We start from the raw sequence: 17772 nt of genomic DNA on the forward strand, positions 1-17772 counted from the left end.
CTGGGTGGTGATTCCAAATGGTTGCATTAGTCTACTTACTACATCTATCCAGATATTCCCACCTCAATCTGCATTTCAGTAACTTCTTTCTTATTGACCTTTTTGCAAAAAATGTGCTCTAGTGTGTTTCTTTGTACAACATAATATAAACTCACATTAGGTTTACTTTAATACTTTGTGATTGTGTTATGAGCAATGTTCCTGTTAAAATTCAGTAGTTATACTGAGTTATTAAAAAACTTTGGAGTCTATTAAGGCCATTTTTTATTAGAAAATTATTAAGGATTGATACTTAATTGGTGGCATAAGTAGAAATATAGAGCTACTTTTTTGTTATTACAGTCTTACACAGATATGTGATGTGGGGAAGGAATAAAGATTTGTAAGAGAAGTGGAGCAAAACTTTATTAAAATGTGTCTAATTCAGAATAAAATGGGTAGTTTATGTATTTAAACTTAGCCTGATTTGATAAAGAACTTTTGAACAGAATACCCCTGAAGCCTGAAGAGAGAGGGAAAACAACTTGGAGCCCTCTCCGTGAAAATATCTGTACATTTCCACACAGACTCTGCATTCAAACAGGAAGACAAATATAACAAATGACATTATATAGGCTATTTGATGGGTCGGCCAGAAACAGCTGCATACTCTAGGAACATTGGATTTCAATTTGAAACTTATTTATGATTTTAAATCGGATAGTCACTGGGCATAACATCCTGAGAGGGTTGGCAGAAATGTGCTTGGGCTATTAAATGCACAACAACACAGGATGCATGTCTTTTATCACTTTACTTCTGGCAGAGTACATCAGTAGGCATTGGCTGTTCTGCAGACACAAGAAGATGCTGACATATTTCCACAGTGAGTCACCTCCTAACTACATGTCCCTCCACAAGTCCTGTAGGAAGAAATTTTTTTATCTAAAAGTTTTTAAGAATTTTCTGCAGCTTTACATGCTAAAGTTAACTTGAGATTGTTTAGCACTTTTGTAGCTGTCTGACTATTCAGAGCACTTTTTACATTGCAACCATTTACACACTGATGGTAAGGGTTCCATGTAGTTAGTAGGCATCTGTGTTAAACTGTAATGTGTAATCAATCAGTGTCTCGCTCAAAGACACACTGAACCCTTGACCTTCTGGTTGAGAAACTCCAGGCTCTACCAGCCTGAAAAGCAGTTAAATTACTGGGAACAAAGAGTGTCATTTGTTTTTCTGTTGACTGACCAGTTCAGCTCAGAAAAAAGAAACAAAAGCCAAGTTTTTATTTAATTAAATTTATTTAATAACCTACACCCCCACCACCAAGGGCAATTGCATTAAAAAAATCTTAAAATCGTACAAAAATCATTCACTCAGCATAATCAGGCGTAACAGAAAATATTGCAAACTGAATACTCCCTCATTCGAAGCGGTACCTAGTCTCCCAAGTGGACATTGTATATTTTGTACATGTGTTAACACTGACACAGCGGCTCTAGTGTTTAAAAGTGGAACAAAAAAATCAATGACACATTTAACACATATTGCCAGTTAGTAGCAACAAAATATGCACCATGACTTTAAAGCATAATGTCAGTGGTAAACAAATAAAACATCACCAGCTTTTGCAGTGCATATAAAAATAAATAACACTGGAAACAAGCACATGGTAAATATATGTACACAGAATTCAAGGTCTGGACACAGCTGATGCATAGCAAGGCTCTTTAAGTACCACTACAGCGCTCCAAGATTACAGTAAGCTTTTTTTTTTACACTTTATCCTCAAAGAACTGCACAGAGCATACTGAAACTAATTATTGCACTGTGAAGCCCCAACAGGAACATCACGGGATCTGTAAAGACGTCATTGACGTTGGCTTCAACAAAGTATATTTCTAACAGTTCTGCTTAATTTCCTCTGCACTGACTGCCAGGGAATTGGCTCATTTTAAACTCCCATTTACCACAGTGTTACATGATCAGCTATCAGTCTATTACTGTGTTTAGATCCATCAGACCTCATGGGTGCAGTTAATCAGATGCTGGGGTGTAAAATTGTGTAGTGATTAAAAATAAAGACCTGAAGGAAGACAAGTTGGAGGGATATGTGCATTCCCAAAACTGCTTTCAAGTTTATCCTTACATGCTTGGAGTCATACGAGTGCCATTACAAACAAGTAGTAGTAAAGTAAACACATGGTCACAGTAACATATCTAAAAAGCTAAGACTGTAGAAAGTAATGGATGAAGCCTGATACAGTCATATCAGCCAATGGATAAGCCAGATTCCATGTCTGTCATCTGGCAGATCCATCTTGCAAAGCTTTAAGCTGAAACACTCGTCAGAGAATACCGTACCAATCTGTGTCATTTGAAGAGGGCAAGGCAGTAGATACTATGTAGTTTAGGTGAAGCGAATTAAAGCCTGTAAACAATGTCGGCATGGTTGAAGCTACAGCAACAGTTTTATCAAAGCTGGATATATCTTTATTAAAAGAGCAACAAGCTTTCTTAGTGGAAAACATGTCCTTGCTCTTCTCCTGACTGGTTTCAACAGGAGTTGATTTACCAGCTGCTTCCACTGAACAAGCTCTCACTACTACATACTGTCTTGTTGCTTGGACTTGTCTGTGTTTGTTTGACCGTTCCCAAGCACCATGTATGGGGTGTTGCCCACATTGATGTGAAATACATCCAATGTCATGGATATGTGAAGCAGTCTATCTAGCATGCCAGGATAGATATGAACAATTCACACCCAAATCTTTTTGAGCAAGGCTGTAAACATGTTTATTTCTGCTGTAAAAGTCAGCATTTTAACAACTCTTTGAAGTGCAGTTTTTTTCTTCACTTCCACTTCGGTGACATTTTTCAATCAAGGAGGTCGCCGCTCAATAAAAAGCAATGGCTTTAGGCATTTTTATTGATTGTTTTCCGTCACATTAATTTCTGTGTAAATGCATTAAGGATTATTTCAAAATAAACACTTGTGTAAGACATTTCTTTCTCATTGCTTTCTTATTATAAAATGTAATTTTCAACCAAAGGCCACTGAAGCCATTGAATTCACAGCTTTGCTTTTCAAAATAGTAGCAGGAGCCACTAAGAAAACCAGCTGCAAAATAAAGGGCCAAAGATAATCACATGATATAGAACTGATAATTTAGAAAGACATAAGGGTAGATCGAAAACATTGAGGGATGCACAATATTATTGGCCTGATAGCGATACCAACAGGTATAAAAATTTCAGCTGATATTTATGGGAATATCAGCATAAATTAATTGTAAATTTTGGACATTTATACTAATAAGCTAGTGGTGGTTGAGGCTGGACCAACAGACTTATGTCAGTTGAGATTGTTTTTCTTTATCTATCCTTTCTTTAAACTTTAAGAGTGTTTTAAGTACTAAAGCTTGTTTCTTTGTTCATCCTTAAACATTAAAGTGTGTTCAAGGGAATGAAGTTTTAGGTCTGGAAAACATGCTTAAATATCTGTATCAGCGAAAATGAATCGGTACTTAACTGCATATCGGATATCGCCAAAACTCCAATATCGTGCATGCCTAAAACTATTTAAAAGGAAAGGGTAGGAATCACATCATTACACAAAAAAAAAAATTTATGGGATTTTAAACTACATAGAGAAAAAAATGTGGACTAAATGGAAATCCTATATTAATTGATAAATCATGCTCTGTGCCTCTTTATTATTATATTTATTGTATTAATTATTATAGTATTATTATTAATAATATAGTATTATTTATAGTATCTTGCATTTTCTACAGCCTTTCAAACCTCACAAGTATTTATGTTAATTCTTGAACAAATTGTTTTTTTTTAATGGGACTCCTATGCCTCCAAGCATACTCACATGAGATGAAAAATATCAGTGGTTACTATGAATAAATATCAACTACTTTTGCTCTGGAGTGATCCCAAAGAAAGTGAATACAAAGAGCTACCAAACAAATTTCACACAGGAAACATTCTGATTTTTTTTGGTAGCAGGAAGCCAAAAAATCTTAATAACTTTGAAGAAGGATGAAGGAGTGTGCCTGTTTTCTGTTTATATGCTGTGAAAACTTCCTCACTGAATTGGACAAAAACAGAGAACACATGATGAAGTCTGACTGTGATGGTGCGTCATCATTGATTGGTGGAGTAACTGAGGTCAAAGTGAGCAATACTGGACGAATGAACCAAGAAAAGCAGGAAAACACAGACATCCCTAATGTGGCTGTAGTGTCTAAAAGAATGGGTGGAGATGCGAGGGGGGTAATGTGACAAAGAGGGTGAGATAATCGTCTTCAGATGGGATCACAATGAAATTTTGAAAGTGGAGGCAGCTGTGAGGTTGCGGCTGATGATGCAGAGGCAGGAAGTGCCGAGTGAGATCAATAAAGATAAGAGGATGTTGCTGGAAGAGAGCTGAAGCCTGTTGTTGAAGTGTGAAGGTTTTTTCCCCTCTCTCTGTGGTTTATTTTGAGGTGCAAACTCTGGCGCAGATATCATCCTGCCTTGAGGGAATCTGGGGAACACGTCATTTCCTTTAATTGTCTGATACAATCATTTTGTTTTTAAAAACAATAACACAGGAGTGAGTCACATCTTAGTGAAAATATATCCAGTGATAAACAATGACTACACATGAATAACAAAACATATTTAGAACTACTGCAGATCTAAGATATGTGAAACACATTCAGATGAAGCACACACATTGGCATCTACATCTCGCCAGAAGCTTTAAATAGATTTTTACCAAATTGGCTTTGTGCTTGTTTCATGTGTACATACATTTCCCTTCTTTACATGATTGCTGTGAAAACAGCAGAACCACACAAAGTGGCCTGCGAAATAATAACAAAAAAAATAACGTGACAATTGATTAAGTATGCACATTTCTAAGGGGGGAAATGCAGTCTTATCTCGGAGCATGAAAGAGCTCTATAAAATAAGTCCAGCTATAAATTGAAAGTGTTAATCACCACTTAATATGCGCTCAATCTCCTCTAGTCTCTTCAAGGCAGCTGCTCTTTTTTCCTCTATATCTTTAATCTCTTTAGTGGACTTACCCTTAGTCCGCTTGTCAGGCTGGCTGCCCTCCACAGACTCTGATTGGTCCACGCCCGCACCTCCTGGGCTTTCTGTGGAGGATTTCCGCACATTCTTCTCATCCCCAGCCCCCTCTCCAACATCAGCAGTAGCCCTCCCTTCCTCCCTTTCCTCAACATCCCCCCCCTCTGCCCCCTCCTTAACTCTCCTTGGCTTTTCCTCCTCTGCTGCCGTGGTGGCTCCCTCTGTTGCAGTGAGAGGGTGCCCTGCTGCGCTCATGGCAGCCATTTTCCCCCGCACAATGCTCAAGTGACGACGTACGTACTCCTCATTTGGTGCCAGGGCCAGAGTTTCCTCCAGGCAGCGCTCGGCCCGTGGCAGATCACGCTCCTCAAAGTAAACCACACAGAGGTTGTGCTTGCCTTGCACATTTGTTGGGTCCATGCTCAAGATGCGCTCAAAGCACTCTTTAGCACCCCGTGTGTCCTTCTTGTGGTTCATGAGGATGTCTCCCTTCAGGATCAGGCCTTTGATATGCTCTGGATGGTGGCGAAGCAGCTCGTCCAGCACAGGCAGCGCATCAATCTCCCGTTTAGACTGAGAGTAAAGCAACGCCAAGTTAAACAGGGCACTGCGGAAGCCTGCCTGCAAACCGATCGCTTTACGCATCCAGCGCTCAGCTGCTTCATTTTCATTGGCATCCATGGCCAACATCCCAAGGTTGAAGTAGCCGTTGGCATCTTGAGGCTCCTCCTCCACATAGATCAGGAAACGACGGTTTGCCTCAGGCCAGAACTTTGGCTCTCCTGCCGCAGGAAGCAGAGGTTAAAGTGATGTTAACCTTTATCAACAACACTAAAGTACACTCAAAATACAAAGAGAAAGCCGGGTTGATATGGTTTTTAGTCAAATGTATCTTTTTCCTTTTGGTTGCCTTACATCACAGACAATAAGGAAAGCAAAGCATGACAGGCTGTTTAACAAGTCTCAAAAGTACCAGGAACTAAATTATCAACCATCATCAATCATCCACAGATGTTTCCTTCTCCAATAACAAACTGACCCTTTGATTAAAACTGGCATGCACACAAAATAATGTTGAATATCAGGATTTCTCAGATGCACTTTGGCAGGGTTTTTTTTTTTTTTTTTTTTTTTGAAGCTGGGAGAAGAACAGTTGCCAACAAGCTGACTTAAAAAAAGCTTCACCTCGAGTTGTAGCTCCTTGTTTGTGCTTTTTGAATACCCTTAAATGTGCATTTAACAGTTGAAGCATGGGAGTACACTAATGTATACTTTGAGTGCAGGATGAAGGGAAAATATATGCAAAACTGCAAAATTCAACTCAAACTGAATTGGACTGCAAGGGTTCTGGGTCAAACATTCATACGGCCTAAATATAAACTGGGCTATTGATATTTACATTCATTTATCAAGGTTTAAGTGGAGTTTATTTGTTAATGTACTCCTTTTTGTTTCCACATGAAAAACTTTAACTTCTCTAGTCTCAGTCTTTAAAGCAGCCCGAGGCTTTTAGTGCAACCTAGAAAGTGAACACAGACAGTGACCAAAGCGGGAATGTGAGGGATTTGAAGAAAAGAATTTGCAGCATGGCTGACGCTTTGCCTACTTTTACACCTGTGTGAACAAGGCCACCTGCAGCAGTGCATTAGTTTAAAAAATGAAATGGGTGACTGGAAACCATGCTCCCTGAGGATCTTATGTGAAGCACTGTTGAGAGCTTGTACCGGCTGCTAGAGTTTGTAGTGCTGCAGCATCCAGTTAAGTGGCACTTTGTTGAACTTAAACGAGAGCAGACTTTAAACCATGCTCCATATCAATAAAGAGTTCTTGGAAGATATGATGTAAAGATAACAAATTCACATGCAAATTTTCTGACCTTTAAACTATGTTTACCCATGCTGATGAAATCAGCAGGGGGTTATGTAAAGGGATCCGTATCTTTGTTTGTATGTTTACAAGATAACTCGAGAATGGAAAGTCGGATCTTCACCAAACTTTCAGGGAATATTGGGAAAGTGACAGGGAAGAATCAATTAGATTTTGGTGATGATCTGCGCACCAGTTCGGTTTTTCTCGGACATCAACATTTTGAACACCATAGTAATCAATGGGAGTGTGAGTTCCTCGGTGGCGCTGCTTTAAAATACTGTGCGGTTCTTAACTCCATAAGAGTAGAACAAAAATGATGATGAGGTTAAATATGTCCAAAAAGGGAAATATTACAGAGCTAAAACAAAGAGGAAACTATGCCTCTGTATGAAGAAAATGATACCAATGATGTGATTGCATGGAAATGTTTTTAAATCAGTAAACACTGAACACTCTCCACTGCACTTTGACAGAACCGTATCAGTCTTATGGACTTGGTTTGATTTAAAACTGCCCATGTTATATATAAGACAAAAAATAATGCTCTTCCAGGTAACACTAAAAATTTCTTGTCACAAGCACAGAACAAAGTTATGATTTATGGGGATGAATTTAATGTACAACAGCCTGCAGTCTGAACAACTTTTAAAAGCATGCGCATTTCAGTTCAGGGTGTAATCCTTCAGAAGAGCAACAATGTGGAAGTAAAAACGTGCAATAATAATATTATTTTTAAAGTACCTGTTAATTCTGCTGCAAACAAGTATTAATGGACAAGTACAAAAAAGAAGAGCTCGATAAGTAAATTGAAAACATAATAATGCATAAATAATGAGAGAAAAATGGAAAGAAAAATGTTTCTATATTCCTGTTTATTTTCATTTTTTTTTGGCTATCTTTTAATATTAACATATACAGTGTATTTAAAAGTATTCAGACTTTTTTTAATTTTGTTATGCTGCAGCCTTATGCTACAGTAAAAAAAACAAACTAAAAAAACAACCTTTTATTCTCATTAATCTACACTCAATACCCCATAATGACAAAGGGAATTTTTGCAAATGTATTCAAAATTTAAAAAACTTAAATACAACATTGATGTAAATATTCAGACCCTTTGACAGTCCAAATGTCATAAAACTGAATTAATTGGACATGATTTGGAAAGGCACATACCTCTCTATAGAAGGCCTCACAGCTGACAATGTTATCAAAGCAAAAACCAAGCCATGGGGTCAGAGGAACTGCCTTCAGAGGTTACAGACAGGACTGTTGCAGGGCACAGATCTGAGGAAGGCTATGAAAAAATCTGCCGCACTTGGCTTTCACAGGAGTTTGTTCAAGTGGGCACTGAGAAGAGGCTACCATCTAACGACTCTAAAACCAGAACAGTGGAGGTCTGTAGGGAAGGTTGTTCTTCTTGAACTCTGTCCAATCACAACAAAGGATCTCTGGAGCTCAGTCAGAGTGCTCATCAGGTTTCTTGGTCAACTCGCTTACTAAGGCCCTTCTCCCCCCTTTTGGTCAGCTTAGCCAGGGGACCAGCTCTTGGAAGAGCTCTGGTTGCGCAAAACTTCTTCCATTTGAGAATTATGGAGGCAACTGTGCTCTTTGGAACCTTCAGTGCAGCAGATTTTTTTGTAGCTTTCCCCAGATCTGTGCCTTGCAACAATCCTGTCTCTGAGCTCTGCGGGCTTTGACCTCATGGCTTGGTTTTTACTCTAATATGCATTGTCAGCTGTGAGGCCTTCTATCAAGAGGCAAGTGGATCAATCAAGGTGTAGAAACACCTCAAGAGAAATTGGAGGCACCTGAGCTAAATTTCAAGTGTTTTGAAAAGGGTCTGAATACTTATGTCAATGTGATATTTCAGGTTTTAATTTTCAATAAATTTGCAAAATTATCTAAAATTCTGTTTTCACTTTTTCACTATGAAGTACTGAGTGTAGATTCATGAGAATAATTTTTTTTTTCAAACGTAGCATCAGGCTGCAACATAACAAAATTGAAAAAAGTGAAGGGGGTCTGAATACTTTCTGACTCCATTGTATGATATTGCATCTAGGGTCAATGTATTTCGACATACTATGAAATAAGAAGTCCAGAGTCATTATTTATTACTCTTTTAAACACTGAGAAACTCGTAACTGTTATCAGATCAAGTGCTGCTCGGCAGTTATTAGTGAGTACTTTTAACTAAGTAGAATTTGTAGAAAGGAGAATCAGGCTGCAAAGGATGTTGGAGGATGTTGCTAAATATCTCTTAAAAGGGATGTTCATGCATCAGTCATACATCATTTTAAGAGCAAGTGCCACATTGTAAACAGTGGAACATTTCATGCGGTGGAAACTTTTTGATTAATGCAGGAGCCATGGAAAAGCTTAACACCTGTGCTGACATCTTATCAAAGGTTGACCGGTCAGAGTCACGCTGAGGTGAGAGTGCTGGAAAAGGAAAACATGTGTTGACAAGAAATATTGCTACCGTAGCAACTTGCCCCTTTGTCAACTTTGTTTGAACCACCTTACAAACTTTGAATGGATGTGTCATGATACACTCTCATATTGAAATGCTGTATGATGATGTATGTATATATTTTATGCATTAGTCTGCAGCAGGACTGTGCTGATGGTAAAGAATACATGCACACTGTAGAAAGCTCATGGGAGGAAAAGCCTACATAAACCTCCAGTCAAACCTGCTGTAAATGTAACTGTTGCTTGTTTTTGTCACCGAGTTGATGAAGCGTGACCAGACAGAAACTTGGCCATGAAATCTTTGCCGGTGCACGCAGGGTTCATTGCAACATAAGCGCCAAAGTGAAGAACCTGGTTACACCCTAAAGGTAATATTTCCTTTGTCCTTAACAGTTGGCATGAAAGAAAGGTTTAGAGAAATGTCAAGTAATGCTTTCCTACTGCAAGTGGTGCTTTGACTTCAGCTGGATTACATTTTACATCCTCGGGACAGAGTTGGCAAGCTTCACTCACCAGATTCCTGCATGAGAAGTGCAGAGTTGAAGAGCGCCAGCTTGTGGCGTGGGTTGAGCTCCAGGGCATGGTTGAAGTTTTTAAGGGCTTCTGATGGGTCCTTCATCTCGATATTGACGATAGCCAGGTTGTACCAAAGGTCAGCGTTTGTGCGGTCAAGCTCCAGGGCTCGAAGGTAAGCATCCCGGGCGTCTGTGAGCTTGTTCATCTTCAGCAGCAACTCCCCTCTGAGTCAAAGAGAGATAAAAATAAATAGATGTACAAAGTCATGGATTATAAATCCAATATCAAAGCAAGGTGACTATTACATTAACACCATTTATGATTTGCTGAATATCTATGAAATATTCATACATCAGAGTACCAAGTTTTTCTTTCAAGGACATTGATTCTAGATTATTATTCTAGATTCATCTCATACAAATTGAAACATTTCAAGACTGCCTTTTTAATCTTGATGATTACAGCCTACAGCTCACTAAAATCAAAATTCAGTATCTCAAAATATTAGAATATATCTGAAAAAGTCTAATTTTCAAAGCTTTCATGAGCCTTCATTCTCTCACTCTTGTTCAGTGCACACAACTGCAATCATGGGGAAGACTTGTCAAGAAAACAATCACTGACACCCTTTACAAGGAAGGTAAGCCACAAAAAGTCACTGTTTAAAGGCCAGGCTGTTCTCAGAGGCTGTATCAAAGCAAATTCATGGAAAACTGACTGGGAGGGAAATGTATGATAAAAGAAAGGTGCATAAAAAAAACAATGATGCATGCTGCTTTCAGAGGGTTGTCAAACAAGTGCAATAGTGCATACAACACCAGCATTGATGCGTTTTATCTTAATTCAGTCAGGTACCTCAGTGTTCAGCTGGAAAAAATGTTAGTGTTCACTACTTTTTTAAGGAAACCTAAAGATTTTCATGTCAAAGGAGGAAACTCAAACCTAACAATATGTGGTGAGTAAGGCCTGTTTCACAAGGAGAGGAAACTTAATCTCTCAGTTACTGTAATAATTGAGTCTTTGAAGCTAACCCAGTCAGAAGCAGACTTTCTTAATAAACCTGCTGTTTCTCTCTGTCTCTCCGTCTCTGACAGAGGCAGTTTTATTTCCGCATTCTTAAATGTATTCATTCAGTTCTTATCAAGTGCATAACACACCTTTACTTTGATTATAAACCCATGTTGTTTAACATGAAAATAGAGACACTAGACTTAATTTATCACACATTTTTATCTAATGTCACATGCTTTTGTCAAAGAGCATATGAAGGGCTCTATTATGCCACGTGAAGTTACATTTATGTCAGGAAAAGTCATTTTGATTAGGCTGAATTAATTAACTAAACAGGATAAAGATGAGATGTATTTCTGATTGAATCCAGTATTCTGTTAAGGATAAAAACTAACAGGCCGAAACAAGTCTTGCCAGTCTGAAGAAAATCTAATTAGCTTTACTGTAATCTAAGTTAAGACACAGGTGGAGGGGTGGGGTGGGGTGGGGTGGGGTGGGGTGGGGGGGTGAACACACAAAAAACACACACACACACACAAAAAAACATAATAAGAAAATTAACAACTGGAGAAACCAGGAGAAAGTCCTGGCTTGGATCGCTTAAACAAATAATAAAAACTGAAGACCTCAAACTCAAACCGTCCCAACACAACGTCAGTATTTGGAAACTCATATTTGACTATAAAAAAAGGTTATCAATGACCTTTATAGGAGTCTGATAAAAGTAGAAAGTTTGTTTCTGTGTGCTTACTAAGGACAACACTGTTGTGCATGCACAAACATACATACTGGGGCGCTGGTGGCCTAGGGATTTTGTTTGCATGCCCCATTAACATAGGCTGTACTCTTCAAAGTGGGCTAACAAGGTTCAAACTTAAACCATGGATCCACTGTCCTGTCCCTCTAATAAAGATGTAAAAAGACCAAAAATTAACCTCATGAGAAAAAAGAAAGGTTATACAATTAATCAGCTTCAGATGTTAGTTGTATTCAGCATTATTTTCCCCTTTTTTATCAGTTTTAAGTGACTGATCAACATTAAGAAAAGTGAATGACTGTACCACAAGATCAAATAATAAAAATCTGATTGGCACAAACTTTCAAAATAAAAGTCTTGCCTGCTGATGTAGGCTTGTTTGAAGTCTGGCCTCATGCTGATTGCCTGTCGATAGAGCTGGTCAGCCTCCTCCAGTCGGGATTCGTTAGCTCGGATCAGATTGGCCAGGTTTATGTAAACATTGAGATGGTTTGGGGCAACACGTGTTGCATACTTCTTCCCAGGAATGACCTGTTGAGTGGTCAACAAAGAAGTCATTGTTATAACTGAATAAATTACCACAACATGTATGAATAAATGATGGCAGTTTGTCTTTAACAGTAGGTCAAAATTGACACTTAGTTTTTACTACAGTATTTGCACTCTAACAGACACCAGTCCAGAGGTGAAGTCAGGTTATAGTAACAAACTGGGTGTGAGAAAGCATGTCAAAGCCTGATGACAGTCACAGACACATAAAAAAACGGAAAAAAGTACCGCAGTCACAGTTCAGTTGAAAAATGAGAAGAGTGTGTTCCAGAGAAAAGGGATAAATCAGCATAGTATGTTGTCAAACCAGACTTATTGTAGGGAAATTATATCTGTGAATAAAAAAACTGTAAGGGATGAAGTTTTATCTTCTTTGGAATGGTAATTATCAAACCCTCATCATTGCCAGCCTTTTTCCCTCTACTATTTCATTTCAAATTTACTGCTTTTGTGACCCGTTTACGGTGCATGTAGGCCGAATACAGCATGAGTGAGCAGAGAAAGCAAGGATATATGTAAGTGGAGAGGATTTGAGAGATGCAGTAAAGTCTTATGGATGAATGAGGGCTGTTTCTGTTTAAATCTTCACTAAGCTCCATGTAAATTGCTTCAAACATGAATTGACTAAGTGTAACTTGATGAAGTACCTGTGGCATGAGGGATTTGGCAACGAGGTAGGCCTCTTCTGCCTCTCTGGATCTGTTCAAGTTCTTGTAGGTTCTTCCAACATTCATGTGAGCACCAATGTCATCTGTTGAAGGGTTGCATGGAGGGCAAGATAATTAAAAGACAAATAAAAACATAAGTCTGTACCAAGGTTATTATTGTTAACTAAAACTAACTAAATTACTAAAACTAAAAAGTAAAAATCATTTTTGTTAACAGAAAATAAATAAAAACAAAGCTTTACAAATAAAAATAAAACTAACTAAAACTGTATTGTGTGCTTAAAAAACTAACTAAAATAAAATAGAATTAGGGACAAAATCTCCTTAGTTTTAGTCTTTGATACTAACATACTGACTGAAATGAACACCCAAGCCTGGAGAGAGTAAAACTACCTGATTGAAGACAACTTCACACAATGGTATTTTTGGGTCTTGAGTTGTATACCAACATTAAAATTGAATAATTACAGTGAAAGGTCTTTTTGGGTGTCGCCTCTGGCAGGTATCCAACTTTGCAGACAAAACTAACACTAAAACTAATAAAAACGAAACTAAAAGGACGCAATTTTGCAAAATAAAAACTAAACTGAACTAAAAAAACAGCATTAAGAACTCATTAAAACTAAACTGAAATTCAAACAAAAGGTAAAAACTAAATAAAAATTAAAACTAATGAAAAATCCAAAACTATCATAACCTTGGTCTGTACATGCATTTACTGCAACTTTCTAACATTTGCTTTAACACTTCACAACACAAATGATCAAGGAAATAAGTTGCCCTGGTGTATAAGCTGTAGTCTGTTTTTTTGGAGTCTCCCATAGCTCCAAAGCTGCTCACACTTGTGGTAATAATGTCTGGTGTCTCAACACTTTTTACTGGTATATGTCGCCTGTTTTTAAAGGCCAATGCTAATGTTTTACATGGAAAAGTAAATAAGGCAGCATTTGAAAGGTAAATGTTTGATAACTTAAGGTGCAGATGACTTGTGACTCGTCTACTGAGCTGTCCATGGATTTTTTTTAAGTGAAATGACACATTAAGGAGCTTTGGGGGACTTATTTACATCACTGTGGCTACAGGGAGGTGCTGCAGTGGATTTTTTTAAACAATTAATGTGTTAACTATGCACCTTAAATTATTGTGATTACAGCAGTTTTTAGGTATACCTGTTCAACCCATCCATTTACCAACCCATTTAACCCTTAGGTGCATTGTACAAATATACTTTTATACAGTATCTACGAATGTGAATCAATGTCCCACGTGCTTCAAAACAGATAAAGATGGGCCTTGATTATTTATATCTGCGTTGTGCAGCCTGGTGAGCTCTGTCCTGCTGCAGGTTTACTTTATAGGTTGCTTCTAAAAAGTTACGGACTACTTTAGAGCTTTAAATAACTTATAATCATCGATTAACTTCATCTACATTTCCTAAAAAAGGGGGCTAAGAATAGTTCAGGCGTTTTTAAAATCTGTTGATGGAGTAATTATGCTCGACTTTGCTGCTGCAGCATGCAGCACCTGTGGTTATTAATAGCCTAAACATTAACAATTCTCATCACTGATCTACACACAGAAAGAAGAATTAGCGTGTTTTGTAAACTCACGACACTGTGGATCACATTACAACCAGCAGTGCACTTTAGCACTTTGAATTTAGAGAGGACCACACCGCTATGCCAGCGGTATGCCAGGGCGCACAAGTTTAAATACTCTGGTATAGCTCTGAGGGCCCTCATTATTGGCCAAATTGAAATGAAATCATAAGCAGGATTTCATTTATCATGTTAAAGCATCTTCACACACTGGCAGTGGCGCTGCTGGTGGAGCGGGACACGTATTTTCAAGGCATTTGTTTTAAAACATGCACTCATTACATGGCTCCGTCTTAATGACGGTAATTGAAGCAATACTGTGGCCATTTTTAATACCCTGGTATCTGGTATTACCGTATTACTACCCAGTCTTACTGCTCACTCAAATTTTCTATTTTTGGGACCATTCTCTGTAAACTCTAGAGATGGTTGTGTGTCAAAATCCCATTAGATCAACAGCTTGTGAAATACTCATGCCATATTCAAAGTCACTTAAATCACCTTTTATACCAGTTCTGATGCTCAGTTTGAATGTCAGCAGTCTATTTGGAACAGGTCTACATACTGAGATGCATTGGTTACAGTCATGTGATTGGCTGATTAAGTACTGATGCATTGACAAGCAGCTGAACAGGTGCACACGCTTCGCTAACAAAGTGGCCAGTTAGTGGGCATCTTTCTCTGAATGGGAACAAAAAGTGTCTTAAGGGGTCAGTCCGGACATGCAGAACTGATGCCGACGGTTAACACAGCAGGAAATCCCCAAAGAGTCACTTGTTTGTGTTTGTAATCTTAGGGAAACAATCTTGGGTGGTGAACCAGCAAAAGTGTTGATTTCTCAGCTGACGACAAACTTCCTGAAAAATAAACTCTGAAGCAAAATAGATATGCTGGGAGATACTTATCTCACTCTAACTGCACCTTTAATGTCTGACATGAAATACACAAGCATATACTCTGTTAGGTCATTGGGTTTGGGAATGTAATGAATTGTTAGGTTAAACAAAAAGCTGTTTTATATGAATGGAGACAAGTTTTCTGGGAAATTAAATAAAAATCCAAAGCAAATAAATGAACACAAAGGCCACTCTAGTTGAAATTAAATTACATGTCCAGGGAATGGTTTGTTATTTCTGTTGTACTATGGATGCATTAAGGTTTTTTTCTTCCCAGTCACCTCTTTATGACCTTAAAATCTCAGTAGAACACACTTGTAACATTTATTTCCTGTTCACAAACATGGTTCCATTTGTTGCACAACACATATAGGAAACTTTGACCATGAGTTTTAAGCTGTACTGAAAAATACACTTCTCTCTAAATCCTTATGTTGCATATTTTTATCAGAGTATAAAACGATAAAAAGATTTTAAATGAGGATTAATTTCTTGTTTTTTTATAGTTAATGATCAACCATGTTATACATAAATAATGCAGGAGTGCATGTACAAAATGACTCAGTAATATCCACTGATCCCAAGTTAATGAGACAGCATTCAGAGTTTATAGGAGGCTCAGTACATTTGTTGTTTCTGTGCAAGTTAGCAAACACTAATGATACTTAAACGTTCCATCCATCCATTTTCTACACTGCTTATCCCATTTAGGGTCTCAGGGGGTTGACACCTATCCGTGCTGCCGTTGGGCGAGAGGCAGGGTACACCCTAGACTGTTAGCTTGTCAACCACAGGGCTGACACGCAGAGACAAACAACCAGGCCCACTAGCACTCTCATCTTCAAGTTTAAGTCCCTGATTAACATAACAAGCCTGTCTTTGTTGGTGGGAGGAAGCTGGAGAGCCCATGCATGAGAGAACATGCAAACTGAACAGAAAGGCCCTGACCGGGGAGTGAAGCAGGAACTTTCTTGCTTTATGGCAACAGCACTAACCCCTGCGCCCTCATGCCTCTTAAAAAATCTCAAACAAATCAAATAACCTGGAATGCCACAAGCATAGGATAGTTTTGAAGGACTTTCTTGCTTAAGTTGATTTGAGGATAGCGATATGACAGGGAGTAGTAAAATAATTATACTGACACACTTGAAGATTATTTTTTACAAGTAATCACTGGCGACAAATCTTGACTTGGGATATGCCCATAGTTCTTGAGGAACTATTCTCAAGAAACAATTCTTTGATATGCTTCTACTTGGGAGACAACATCTGCCTTTCTTTGAAAGAATATTAAGAGTTTTAAGTAGACAATTACATTTGCTTAACCAAAACAGATGCTATAGATCCAAGTTAATAAAATAGCTAAAGAATGGTAAAAAAAGGAAATGTCTGATATCTCAAAATGCTGATAACTTTTGAATCATCTAACAAGTTGTTTCACACTAAAATGAGACATTTAAATGGGCACTGGCATTATTAGGAACACCTGTTCAACCCATCAAGAATGATTATTGCTGCTGAAAAAGAAAATGTGTGAAACTCAAACCTTAAGCTCATTGCGATCAACACATTAACACTGAAGGCCCTTTATTTCCTTTCATATTTGTTTCATGTAAATATTGGATATTTCTCTTGGCTGGAAGATATATCAAAAAATACATATTAGAATTGTAATACATGTTATCGTACTCTTATGAGCTCTTTTATAGTTCCTATCTAATTTTATGTATATGATGCCTATATCTCTTGGTCGGAAAGGAAAAAACAAACAATAATCAAACATTTTATTTTTTTATTTACATTTTAACTGTACTCTAGAAAAAATCTTGTGTTTTCTAAATGCCTTTCATATGTAAAACGTATGTACTTCTAACTGTTTTATGTAAAATCTTGCACCTGACCAATACATGTGAAGTAAATTTCGGCTGTCCTCTTATATGTGTTTCATTACAAGCATTTTTTTTGGTTTGTATTTACATGTTAATGCCTAGAACTGACTGAAGTTTTTACTTTGTATGTTGGAATTAATACTCACATGTCTGAATGTCAGAGTAATGTAAATATTCAGAAATAACTGTTTTTTGTGTCTTACCTGGCTGGACCCGAGTGGCCTGAAGAAAATACCGTAATGCTCTTGCGTAATTATTTTGGTTCTCTAAAGCATGACCAACATTATTCCACAGCTTGGCATTATTCTTGTTGACCTGGAGAGGTGGAAATTTTAAGGAAAGTGTCAGTCATTCAGTTTAAAGACAATAATTGTATTAAAGTTAAGACAAGTCATTTTTAAGAATCAATCTTTCATCACCTCTGAACAAAGGCCTGATTTTACACTTTCAGGTTGGAGAGGAGCCTAG

At 37.8% G+C, this 17772-nt stretch overlaps 1 protein-coding gene across 1 annotated transcript in view; it reads right to left on the minus strand.

Annotated features, from left to right (window-relative positions):
• Positions 1–1285: 1285 nt before the first annotated feature.
• tmtc3 (transmembrane O-mannosyltransferase targeting cadherins 3) overlaps positions 1286–17772 on the minus strand; it is a 56150-nt gene continuing 39663 nt past the window's right edge. The window contains exons 10-14 of the mRNA XM_041795565.1: positions 17508–17619; positions 12901–13004; positions 12066–12235; positions 9934–10160; positions 1286–5855 (exon numbers count right to left, since the gene is read on the minus strand). Coding sequence (XP_041651499.1) covers positions 4975–5855; positions 9934–10160; positions 12066–12235; positions 12901–13004; positions 17508–17619 — 1494 coding nt within the window. The 3' untranslated portion in view covers positions 1286–4974. The remainder of the gene's footprint in view (positions 5856–9933; positions 10161–12065; positions 12236–12900; positions 13005–17507; positions 17620–17772) is intronic.

The sequence above is a fragment of the Cheilinus undulatus genome, linkage group 9 (assembly GCF_018320785.1).
Source record: "Cheilinus undulatus linkage group 9, ASM1832078v1, whole genome shotgun sequence".
NCBI classification, from domain to species: domain Eukaryota; kingdom Metazoa; phylum Chordata; class Actinopteri; order Labriformes; family Labridae; genus Cheilinus; species Cheilinus undulatus.